At 46.4% G+C, this 13,051-nt stretch overlaps 1 protein-coding gene across 2 annotated transcripts in view; it reads left to right on the forward strand.

Annotated features, from left to right (window-relative positions):
• The window catches only part of MKL1 (megakaryoblastic leukemia (translocation) 1), a 105,378-nt gene that overhangs the window by 74,927 nt on the left and 17,400 nt on the right, over window positions 1–13,051 (forward strand). For both annotated transcript variants that reach the window (XM_019515140.1, XM_019515141.1), the window contains exon 3: window positions 10,975–11,030. In XM_019515140.1, coding sequence (XP_019370685.1) covers window positions 10,975–11,030 — 56 coding nt within the window. The remainder of the gene's footprint in view (window positions 1–10,974; window positions 11,031–13,051) is intronic.

Raw genomic sequence — 13,051 nt, forward strand, 5'->3', positions numbered from 1 at the left:
CCCCCCAGCAGGCAGAGCCCCCGCCAGCACTCCTGCAAGCCTGGGCTCCACTCTTCTGCTGCTCCTGGCCCTGGAGCACCGTCGTGGGCTCCGTGCTCCCACTCACTTCCACTTCCCCCCGTTTGCCACCACTGACCTTCTTCTGCCACTTCCCCCTCTGCCCCTCACCACTCCCACACACATCCCGGCTGCTCCTACAGTCCCGAAGATGCAGCTGGGAACCAGGTGGTGCCAGAGCCACCGGTGGGCAAGCTGGGTGGGGAGTGCAGAAATGGCCGCGGCAGCCAGGGGGAAGGGGCAGTGAGCAGCACGTGGAGCGCAGCAACAGCTGGGCAGGAGTGCAGGGCCCATGCCAGTGCACTGGGGTCAGTGCCGGCAGGGCCCAGAGCAGGGCGGCAGGAGTGCAGGGTCTGGGCCGGCAGGGGTCTATGGAGCCGGGCTAGCTCTTCCTTTCCCTGCTTGAGCAGCGCAGCCTGGCTCCGTAGAAGTCTTGCTGGCCTAGATCCCATGCTCTTGGGCAGAAACTGCTGCTTGCCACAGAGAAAAGTGCCTCCTCCCATCACCGCTGCCAGGCAGTTTTAGCTGCATCCACCTGGAGCCCCCGCTACACTAGGCTGTGCTGCAGCTCCTTCACCACTGCCTCTGTGCTTCCCAGCATGGCAGGAATGGCTGTGTGGAGCAGCCATGCAAGGCAGCTCACAAGTGGCAGTGAAAGAGCCGCACCGCAGCTTAGCTCAGTGTTGGCTCCTGACAAATGAAGCTAAAACTGCCCAGCCGTGGCGAGGGGGAGGGACCACTTTCCCTCATGCTGAGCAGCAGTTTCTGCTCATTCGCTGCTGCCGCTCAGCCCTGATGGGCGAGCCAGGAGCTGGAGCAGGGCCCAGGCTTAGCAGTGCAGGACTAACTGCTGCTCAGTGCAGGAGAAAAGTGGCCCCTCCCCCACCCAGTGCTCCCTGTTTCAGCCATTTGGAGCCCACACGGGGCTGCCTGTGCCTGCTCTGTGCTGCAACCGCTGCCCCACGGGGCAGCCCAAAGGTGGCGGTGATGCAGCAGAGACATAGGACAGCCCTGCATGGGCTCCAGGTGGCTGCACCAGGAAGTACTCGCCACGGGAGGGAAGGGGGAGAGGCTGCTTTTCTCCTGCACTGAGCAGCAGTTTATTTTGCGCTGCCACTGGTCAGCCCAGATGGGCGAGTGCAGGGTCGGGGCTGTGCGTGCTCATCGCCGCCTGTACCATGCGGCTGGGGCAGGGGGGACTGGGGGCGAGCAGGCACACAGGAGGCAGCGACTGCTGTGCTGGTGAGGCCTAGGGCTTGGTGGCAGGAGCGCAGGGTCCTGGCTGGCTCTATGGAGCTGGGCCAGCTCCCCTCTCTCCCTGCTGACACAACTCAGCCCAGCTGCACAGACCCCTGCCAGCCCACACTCCTGCCACCCCACTCTGGCCCCACCAGTGCTGGCCCTGGGACACTGGTGCAAGCTCTGTGCTCCTACACTCCCACTCATTTCCACTCCCTCCTGCCCCCACTGCTGCTTTCCCCACTTTCCTGCCCACTTGCCGACTGCTCTGCACCACATGGCTCCCCGCTGCATGGCCAGACAACAGGAGCCAGCATGGCCCCGCAGACTGGGGTGATTGCCCATGGTCCTTCCCTGCCTCCCCACCGCTTCTTACCTGAATTTCCCGCTCCTGTGCAGGCAGGCACAAACAGCCCCAGGGACCCAGGTCAGAAGGCCCTGCTAGGCAGGGTCTTCCAGCTTGAGGGGGGGCGGTGGGCCTAGGCCCTTGCTGTTCAGGGTCCTGCCATGGCTTCCCCTGGGTCCTACTGGCCCTGACTCCTGTCATTTTTGACAGGCAGCCTGGGGCACATAAATATTAATTTTCTAAATTTTTTAGGGGCCCTGCAGGCCGGATAGAATGGCCTGGTGGGCCGAATCCAGCCTGCGGGCCGTATTTTGCCCACCTCTGGACTAGACACTATCTGTGTGCCTCTCATCTGTTGTTTGCACTTGCAAGTGTGTGAGGGACCTCCAGCATGTCTTACACCCTATCAGAGTGAAGGGGTGGGTGCTCCAGTGTGTCCTTATGTCTCCCTTTCCCTGTGGAGATGGGAAGCTTGTCTTTACAAACCTTTGCATCTCCATCAGCTTTGTGGGCAATCCCTGAACGTGTCCAGCGATGTTTCATGTTATTACTTTTGATTTCCATTTCTCTGGTCAAGATGACCCCTTCCTCCACTCTGTTTCATTCTTAGGCCGTGTTTGGTTTTGATCTTCTTTCTCACGCTTGATAATGGGAACTTGGATTTTTTGCTATTGCTGTCCATGTCTTGACCCCTCTGAAAGTCCAGAGTTTGCTTTTGAGTGCTATAAGATAAAGTGTAGGGAGACAGAAAGGTGAAGCTAATATATTTGCTTCCCTCTTAGTGTTTGCGCTGCTAAATGGGAGCCTGGTCAGTTCCTGGCCCCTGCTTCCCCAGACAAGAAGTTCTGTAGTTGCCTAGTTTGATGCCCTGTTGCAGCAGCTCCCAACTTTTACATGCTTTTGGATGCTTCCTTCTTCAAGGGTTGTGACTGGAACTGAGGGAGCATTGAGCTCCTGTGTTAGAGTTGGGACCCCAGCCATAGGAGTTAACACAGTGGACTAGAGCAAGCAATAGATGGGTTCCATTCCATGGGCTGCAGGGAGGGAAGGCAGAGTCTAGCCACAGATTGTTAAGGAGCTCTGAGGATTTTGAACGTCATTTGGAAGATAGTAGCTGCAATGCATAGCCTCAGAGGGCAGGAGTTTTTAAAGCAGAATTGAGGGATAGGAAAGGAACAAGGTGTGGAGAGCTTCTGTCTCTAAAAAGGATTTCCCAAGGAAGCTAGGTTCATGAGAGCAGAGAAGCTAATGCTTTGGATTCAATTTGAACCCTAGAGATTGATAAGGAAACATCAGCACTGTCAACAACAAATAGTCTCTGTCATCTATGGAGGGGCTAAATAAAACCAGAAACTATGTGTGAAGAGATTTCTTGAGGTTCTTGTTAGCTAATAGGAACATGGTGTGTTGTTGAAAAATGACCTATCATGTCAGCCATTATCAACCAAGCGACTCACTGGCTTCTTCATAACAGAGGGGTGAAAATGGCTGTTTGCTAGTGAGAACGGAACAAATCTATTTACTGCTCTCCTACAGAAAATGTTGGCACCTGCTGGAATGTGCTGTCTAGGACATTTTCTGTAGCGGCATTGAAAACTGTTTTATCCCCTCTATTCTAATAGCTAAACCATTTTTTAATGCCGGTTCAGTGGGGCTTGTTGCTGATGATCAATGACTAGGACATTTTCCTAATGTCAGTAGAGTGTAAATGTGGCGGTCTGCAGCCACTGAGTTTTAGATACCAAGGATCATTAGGTGCCATCAGGGAAGCACGTTGTCTCTTCCTATTAGGAAAGTCCCACTGCATTAATAGGTAAAAAGAGGAGGGGTGAAAAGAGTCTACCTTATTTTTCTGTTCGAAACATTTGGGAAATTCATGGATCGACTTGCCCTTTGGGATTTGGGTCCTTCTCCTCTCTTTCATCTGTTGACCTCTTTGTTGCCCTTTTTTTTCTTCCATAGTGACACCTGATGTTTGCTTTCCCACTCTCCGGAATCAAGGCCTTGTTATATTGGAAATTGCAAAGATGCATACATAGTCCCTGCAGCGAATTGTTTTCAATCTAATGTAAGACAGGATTCAGTAAATGGGTTTAACAACTCAGTGGAAGGAACCCAGGAAAAAGCATGCGGGTTCTAGGTTCTAGAAAGTGTTTCCATAAATTAAAGTTGTGGTCATTTAGAAAGGATTAAACTGACAGTGACACTTCACCCCCAAATCCAGAAAACAGCAAACCAGGAAGTAAATTAAAAAACAACCATTAAACTTACCCTGTTCGGTATATGTCATTCATTATGATCAATCTCAGCCCCCAAACCTCTGTGCAGCATTCCATGAAGTTCAGATTATTTGGACATTGCAGACCAAGGTGGAGACCCTGTACTACTGGGTCCCCAGTAATTTCACTTTACTGCAAGGAAGGAGACCCTGTACTACTGAATTCCCCAGTAATTTCACTTTACCGCAAGGAAGGAGTATTAACTCAAGAATTTCCACTGGTTGTAGCTGTGACCATACCACATGGCCAGAGAGACACTTTCTCAAATAGCAAGGTTCTAAACAGTTTACGGCTTTTAAGGATCACAACTAACATCTTCACCACTTGGAAGCTCAGGGGCAGTGAATGCAAATCAGAGTATGAATCATTTACTCCTAGCAAGATAGGTTTCTTATATTTAGGGTGACTGCATTCTGCATCAGCTTTATAGTTTCATAGTTGTTAGGGTTGGAAGGGACCTATTAGATCATCGAGTCCAACCCACCTGCCCTGGGCAGGAAAGAGTGCTGGGGTTAGATGACCCCAGCCAGGTGTTTGTCCAATCTCCTTTTAAACACCTCCAAGGAAGGGGACAGCACCACCTCCCTTTGCTGCCATATGATTACTTTGCTGCCATATGATTATTTACAAGCAGTTAGGGATCCAAAAATACTTTCTAAATTGCCATGGTTCATTGTTAGAATGCTCAGAACCTGAATCTGAGGATAGATATAATTTAGTTGTATTCTCTGGCTGTGTACCTGTGTGTTCTCTAGTTACCAACGTTACCATGGTGCTTGTTTTTGTGCTCTAATTTTAATTAGATAACAGGTAAAGCAGGAGATAGTACTTGCAGGTTCAGATCAGGTAAAAAACTGTATGTCTTTAACACCTGCAAGTATTACAGAGCATGCCGCTTTATTACCTCTCCCAGTGGCCCCTTATACATGTTGAATGGGTGGGGAGAGAAATATGAAAACTGTGGGACATTATACATCAGAGTCCTTGAGGACAATCAGCAGTTACCCAGTGCTTCCCTCTGGGCGCATCTACATGAGACACTTTACTACATAGTTACTGCACAGTAAAGCATCACAGTCTACACATGCAGGACATTTACTGTGCGAGTGGGGCCTGGGAACCTCCCCAGCCGGCAGAGCTCTCCTGGCCCCGTGCGCATCAAGACTGGCCCTGGTGCCCCTTGCCAGCCCCTGGGGGATCCTGGAGCACCCCCTTGCTGCTGCAGGGGCAGAACAGGGCAGGAGCTGCTCCCACGGGGTATGATTGTAGACATGCTCCTGGAGAAGGCTTACTGCATATTAAAGCACAGTAATAGCACATGTAGATATGCTCTCTATGAACTTTCAGTGAGAAGGGAATAGAGCCACCCAGGAGAAGTGCCATCCACTCCTGTTACAGTCTCACCATTAGGTGATGATGACTCGCTTACAAAGGCAAACAGTAGATTTAACACTTTCACTCAGAACACCTAAGCTTGATCCAGCAAAACAGAAGTTTGTTAAGTAACACTGTTGATGCAGTCAGTGTGCTGTACCAGTCGTGACCCAGATTTACAAACATCAGTTGTCTCATAAAAAATTTAAAGTTTAATCAGAAGATGAGATTCTATATGATAATCATCTTATTGGTCTCAAGAGATTTTTTTCTTGAGCAAATGCCATGCAACACTCTTTGGAAGAGATGTTGGTAAACTGCTTCCCTCAGGGTTGGCAGTGATAAAGTCCTCCAGCAAGTGAACTCCTACAGCCATCACCAGTCTTGACCATTTGGGGCATTTGTACACATGTTTGCATCACAGTGCCAGGCGCATGCATTTGTATAAATGGTGAAATACGTTTCAGCGCTGAGAAAATGGCAGTGGCGCACTTTTGAACTAAAACACATCAAAGGTGTTTTAGTTCGAAAGCGCACCGCTGCCATTTTCTCAGTGCTGATGCGCATTTTGCCATTTATACAAATGTATGTGAGGCAGTGCCAGGCGCATCAGCTTGTGTGTGGAGCAGACTCGATTAATCTGCTTTAACACGCCGGATCTCCAACATGTCAGAGCAGATAAATATATGTGTATAAATGCCCTTGGTCTTTTATATGCGACTGAAGTGCTTAATTCACTTCCTGTGTCACAGAATGTATCCCAACTCCATATAAGTTGCAGTTGTCACTACAACGCTTTACCTCCAATAACCAAATTATATTGTAGCAGCAGTGTAGTCTAGTGAGTGATCAAAACTTCTGAGTTTTACTGTTGTGTATGCCAGGGACTCATATATGGCAGTGGGCAAGACACTTAACCTGTATGTCTCCATTTTCCTTTCTGGAAAATGGGGCTGGTGTATGTATATTACAGAGAGGTTAAATTCAGTTAATTAACATTTTCTGAAGTATTTAGAGAGCTTTAGATGAAAGGCATAAAAGAATTATGTATTTTTTCAGGGCCTTTGATCTCTTCCTTTTTGTAAATGTTTCGTTGCTGAAGGTAGGAATTTTAAGGGTTTCCCTTTTAAGGAAGGGATAAATATAGAACATATCCTTTCTGGTCTGGAGATGTACTGTAGCCTTAGGAGGGATTGACATGGTGCATAGATTACTGCAGGGCCAAATCCACAAAGATACTTGGGTCTTGTAAAACTCAGTGTTGGAACATCTAACTTTCAGGTGCTCTTTCACCAAGAGGAAATAAGGGTCTTGAGTTGGATATCCAGGCTTCCTATACAGTTCAGTGGGAAGATGAGAAACCCACAAACTGATTTGGAAACTGTCCAAGGTAGTCAGTGGGAAATGCCCAAGAGAAGGGCAGGGCTTGAGCCCCATCTCTCAAAGGTACATAGGCACCTACCTTCAATCAGAGTTCTCTGCTGTGAGTCTTCTCCAGGGGTTAGGTGCCTAAATCAGGTTATCTTCTTCTCTCAGAAACAAGAAAATGGGAAATTCCCTACTCTGTTATGACCAATAACTCAGATGTTAGTGCATTCACATGGTATGTTCAACATGAAGGGAAATTATAGAGAGAATGGAGATGGGTTTTTCTCTCTGGTCATAGGGGACCAGATTAGGATGAATGGCCTCAAGATGCAGCAGAGGAAATATAGGTTGGAGATTAGGAGGAACTTTCTGACTAAGAAAGTGGTCAAGCATGGAACAGACGACCGAGAGAAGTTGTGGACTCTCCACCCTTGGAAGTTTTCAAGAGCAGGTTGAACAGACTCTTGGCTGGGATGGTTTAGTGAGGGATGATCCTGCCTTGAACAGGGGGCTGGACTAGATGACTTTGTGAGATCCCTTCCAGCCCCACTTTCCTATGATCCTAAGTCTTCGCTCCAACAGTGGGGATTTGTGAATGGGTCTCCCATGTTCCACTGCTCTTAGTCATTAGGCTAGTGCTTTTAATGAGGCATGTGCACGTACACATCCAACCAGCCCTCCAAAAAGCCTTGTTGGCAGCTGTCTTTTGTATGAAGCTTCATCTGATATGCAACCATGAGGACACCTACTAAATTCCCCATGGATAGAGGGGAGTGCTTTGAGAATGCTGCAGGGGTTTAAGCAGGGACTAGGTTTTTTAGGTAGTGCACAGATGTCAAGAGTTGGGTGGCTGTGAGGATGCTCGGGAGCAGAAACTTGAGTATGTAGAGAATTTTACCAGTGGAAATTTGGGTGCCTGCAGGGTTATGTGGTGGCTGATAGGGTATCTTAATGGTTTCTTTTGTATTTGAAAGTTGAGCTAAGGCATGTGTCTGCCACTTCAGGTGGCTCAGTTCCTTAGCACTTCAGTCATCAGTTTTATAAAGCCAGTACAACCCAGCTTGGGATGGAGACAGGCTAGCACTTCCAATGTGATCGCTGCTGCCACCAGTGCCCTCGCTTCTCCTTGGCACCCAGCTGCAGCATGGATGAAGCCCCCACTGCTGAAATACCACCAAAGCCCCCCTCCTCCCCACCTGCCCTGGCTCCTTGGACTGGATCTTATGGCTCCAGCCTGCAAGCGATATGTTGCCAACCTCTACCCTAGCAGATTTAGCCCAGTATTTATGAACTGATCACTAAGCCAGACTGCATCTCATGACTCCAGCTTTCCCCTTAGCTCAGTGGTCACATTAGCAGAGTTGTGAACAGCTCCAGGCTATCTATTATACAGTTGTTTCAAGTCCAAGACAAATGTACAAGGTTTAGTTAACTTTGGATGGAGCATGGTTGTACAATAACCCTTCTATTCTGATATGTCAGCCTCCTTTTAGAGCACTGAGGAAAGTGGTGAAGGATGTGTGCCCCTTGACATTTTCAGAGGGCGAGCATGAAGTTCTCTGTCTTGTTGCCAACATAGACAGTGCTACAAATCAGTATTTGTTTCCAAAGTAATAACTATACAGATTGAAGTTTCTCTTTTAGGTGACTGTTTAGTTGTTTGATGTAGTTTTGGTACATCAGAGAAGTCTCTCTTCCCTCTTGTTCTGTTTTTTTATATTCAGAAAGCTAACCCTGGAGACAGCAACAAACGATACAGGTTGTGCTGAAAATCTGATTGTAACTGTCAGGGAAGTTTGATTTAACTCCTGCTGTACACACGCTGCTAAGCGTGTTATGGCAGAGCTATGGAGAAAATAAGAGTGGCAAAATGACCAACTCCTTAAATATTTGAGTACTGGAGTGCTCTTGAAAACTCAAAATAAGTCCTACTGTGACAGCCTCTCTGAAATGGCTTTTATAGTGGTTGCCTGAAGCTCTGGGATGTTTCGGTATAGAAGCACATTTTTTTATCTGTCACTCACAAAATAATTATTTAAAAAGTGTCATGTGTTCATGTGTGTGCACCTGCATGCGCAAAGACCACAGGATGGCTTGAAAATAGTTTTCCCCCTGTAAGTTTTGTCCCTTGATTACTCTGAAATGGAATAATTTCAGCCAGCTAGTCTGGAGGGATTTTGTTTGCTTATTGAGCCATATTTCCACACTTATTTCTCATTTATGCAGTTATACCTATTCTCATTGGCCAACTTGCATAATGCCTTATGGGCATTTCTCAATAACTGGATAGCATGAAAATCCCTTGAGTCTGACTGGCAACCTTTATTAGCCAATCAAGGGTACAAGGATTTTTATGCTTGCTGCGGTTATTACTCAAGGATTGCATAGCTGTTGTGCAGGTTATTCTGCTGCAGTGTTAATATCTCTTGGCCACAGTCTGTAGATATATCAAGCCTCAGAGGCAAATTCTGGTTTCCATTACACTGATGTAAATGTGGAGTAGCTCTATCATATTCCACAGCCCACACGGCTATCACAGCTTCTGATATTGCCCACCTAAATTCATGCACTCCTTATATCTTGTGGGTGGGGGGAAGCTCAGCAGTATACCACACACAGTACCTGGAATTCCTTCTGACATTCAGTTTAAGCAAGGATTTTTACTTTAATGAAACAACAGCCAAAGACTGTTTGTAGAGCCATGTCTCCCAAAGAGGTCATCTTGAAACATAGAATTAGTTCTCTATGCTACTGTTGGGTGCAGTCTGGTGCATAGGACTGTATTTTGTAAGATCTGGATACAGTGTTTGGAGGTTATTCGTATGGAAATTTAAACCTTTGCGTTCCATCAGGGTTGCAAGGGATTCCTTCCTTCCTTCTTTGTGAAGCTAAAGTTTATGAAACGGGCTGATGGTATTTAAGCATATATGAAGTTTGTTTTAGCTGATGGTAACATACAGATTCTGCCATGCATGGGCCAAAATTAGGGTCTTGATTTCATCACTGCATTCACACAGGCAGATCTTTGTGTTCATGTAGCAGCCATTTAAAGTCAACAGTGGTCCATGCAGGCACAAAAATTCATTTGTACAAACCCATCTGTAAGATCAGAGATGAATCTATCACCCCATTTCCATTCTAAGGTTGTGTCTGACCCAGACTCTGAATTTCACAAAACTGCTCATGTGTGCTGGAAACTTTTCTTGCATGACCGCCAGGTGGATGCAATTTATTCTAAGTGTAATGTGTGATGTAACCTTGTGGTTTTTGCTCAAGACAGAATTTAATTATAATTTGGAAACAAGACAGGAATAAAGCAGGTCATTGGCGCTGTTCCACTTGGTTGTGTCTGACAACAAACTGATGAGCGGTGCCTCCATTTAGGGGTTGCAGACCTGCCCTGGCTCTGCAGAAACAGTGGCAAATGATGGCTATCATTGGGCAAGAACTAATGTAAACCCCTTTTTCCAGTTTCACTGTGGATGTGTACTTTGTGTGCTCTGGCACAAGCAGCTGCAGTGAGAGATTGTTCCAGGGTTAATACAGTATTGGACAGCACAGGATCAGTTTCTTAAAACATGATCTGTCTTGGCTGTGCTTCAGTGCTAAGCTAGAGAGGGAGAAGGTCCGCTATTCAGGGAGCTGCTCTTAATTCCTCCGGCCTGTTGATAGACAGGTGTGCTTTCCTGGCCAAGTGCTTGTTCTTGTGGAAGAAGAAAGACACTCTTACGTTGGAGCAGTGCATAGGTGCTGCAGAGACCATACCAAATCTGTGAGGAAGGAGAGAGCCAGTCTAAATAAATGAATGTACATGCAAGTTATGGATTTTCATAATACTGAATGGCAGTAAAGAGGTACAGTTCATAGAATCCTCTCCCATTCTTCCAATTCCAGTACCTAACACTTATATCAGGGCCCAGAATATTTACCACTATATGAAAGTTTGTGCATAGGGCATTGATTATCCTCATTCCTAATTTTTAGCCCACATTATTATTATACCTCAGTAGATGAAGCGTCCACAAGGTAGCTCTATGGCCAATCCAAGTCAACCTCTAGTCCACAGTATATTTTCAAGCAGCCTATGAAGAGGGGCAGATGCACAGGTGGTATAAATCACTGCAGTCCCACTGCTCTGAAGTGGAGTCTTTTTGATTTTACATCAGTTTTTAACAGCTGAGAATCTGATCCAGTGTGGCAGATGCAGGCACCTCTGTTTAGTTCGGTTTGCCAGGTCTCAGTGACATTGGGTTGGAAAGGGCTGGGACTCCACTATTTTTATTCATTCTCTAAATATTTTTCTCTCAACAGCTCTGAAAAGTCCAGCTGCATTTCATGAACAGAGAAGGAGCTTGGAGCGGGCCAGGGTAAGACAGTTTATCTTTGGAGGTTTAAGGGAAGTCAAAAGTGGCGGGTGTCAAATGTGTTGTGCCAGACAACTCATAGCTGTAAATGGGATGGAGTAAGGGACCAGTCCACAGTCTGGAACCAGTACTTTGTTTTCATAGCCATAAAGACGTGTGAGACTGAGGAGTTACTTATATTGAATGGTAGTTTCACCCCCACTGTACCTGGGCCTGACTACACTCTAGCTGAAAACAGTACCTAGAGTTCACCAGACGGAAGAATTTGGGGAATGGTAGTATTTTTCTACCTGTCTACAAAAGCTTTATGTGGTCATTCTTCATGGCATCAATTGTACCCACCCATTCTAAGCAGCTGTATCCTCCTTTGAGTAAAAATGCCTGGCTTCTGCATTGCATGTTGTTACCCAGATGACAGGTAACCGTGTAGGTAGGGTACTGATAAAAGAGGCAGGAACAGGTCTGCAGCCCAACCTTTTATTTACTTGCACCTTAAAACATGAAAGCAAACATTTACCCAAGGTCTATCTTGGTACCCACAACATAGATTCTCACCTAAACCAGCTGGGGAGACTCAAGAGGTGGGAAGAGGGTGGCACGCAGATTGGCAGCAGCTCTTCTTGGATTTGCTGACTTCTCCAAATTTGCCTGCAGCCTATGCCCAATATTTATAGATGGCTGATTTTAATATTCAAATAAATGATTGCTGATTGGTTTAATTTAAATGTCTTTGTTCCACTGAAACTTTTGGAACTGGACTGAACCAGATCTCTTGTGAACTTGGAAGGTGTCAATTAGTTGAGCTGTATATATCCTTGGAAAAGAGGGAGGGTTTCTTATTTACTTTTCTTCTCCGCTGTGGAATGCTATTCTGGTTTCTTCTTTACCTTACTTTATGGTCTTCTCTGACAAGGCTGTTTTTTGTTTTTACAAATTAAGCATTTTAACAAAATACATCTGTTATAACAAATTGACATCTAATACATTTGGTTACGTCAGTCACTACTACTATTTTAAGATAAAGCTATGATATATTGTATATAGATTGTGTAATATATGGTCTTCCCTTATCTCCATTCAGGCCATGTGCTTGGTTTAATTGTGCTTGATGGCTTCCTTTACTTGCGGACCAAGTTAGTTGTCACATCTGCAAAGGTTTACACTATGCTCACTCAGAAAAAGGCTTTGGACCTTTTGCTTAGCAGCACTTCTGCAGCTTAGCGTAAGCCCTTTGAAAATGGCCAGTGCTGGCAATAATGTACATTTCCCTTAGTCTCGGGTGCTACCAAGCCCTGGGCATTTCTCTTTTCTAAAAATGACCATGGGGATCCCACATAGTCTTGAGTCGAGGCTAAAATCACAGACGTTGAAAAAGAGGAAGTTAAGGGAGACAGGTCCTGCACTTCATGCTGCTGCTGCTTGAACAGGGGATTTTCTAGATTATTTCAGTTCCCCAAAAGGCCTCTAGGGAATGTTATTCTGACCAGACCACTTCTTCTGAGAAGAAATTATTAAAGCCTCCAAGGGACCATGCCTGAAGTCAGTGCTTTGGCTTGCTGTATACTGCCTCCAGGCTTCCAGTCTCTGGGCTTGTCTGCAAGTGCCAAGAGCAACATCCTCAGCCTAGAGGTGCTCGTTTCCATGCATTGCTGTGTGGCACTGCCTTCTCAAACAGAGCTACGAGCAGCGTCACAAGCTAGGGTGAGGCTTGTCACAGAGTTCAGGTCCCACATGCATGGGGTCTCCAGTTTAACAAGCAGCCAAATTTACAACAAGAGTACAGCCTACCTGCCAGCCAGCTCCAAATGCTAGCATTGTGTGTGCACCCTCTGCAAACAACTGAGCCAATACTCAACATCATAAACGTAAAAGGAAACAGGGTATGTCTGTACTTAGTGCTTCCTTGGTTTGCCTCCTTCTGCTGTACACTTGCTGCTTACCAAAATATTTCTGGTTACTTTTGTGTCTGTGCCCAAAGTTGCTGTCAGAATCTTGACCTTCAGCTTGCTTGTGAGAGCAGCAGT

The sequence above is a fragment of the Gavialis gangeticus genome, unplaced genomic scaffold (genome assembly GCF_001723915.1).
Source record: "Gavialis gangeticus isolate Ggan-Ray unplaced genomic scaffold, GavGan_comp1, whole genome shotgun sequence".
In the NCBI taxonomy this organism is placed as follows: Eukaryota; Metazoa; Chordata; order Crocodylia; family Gavialidae; genus Gavialis; species Gavialis gangeticus.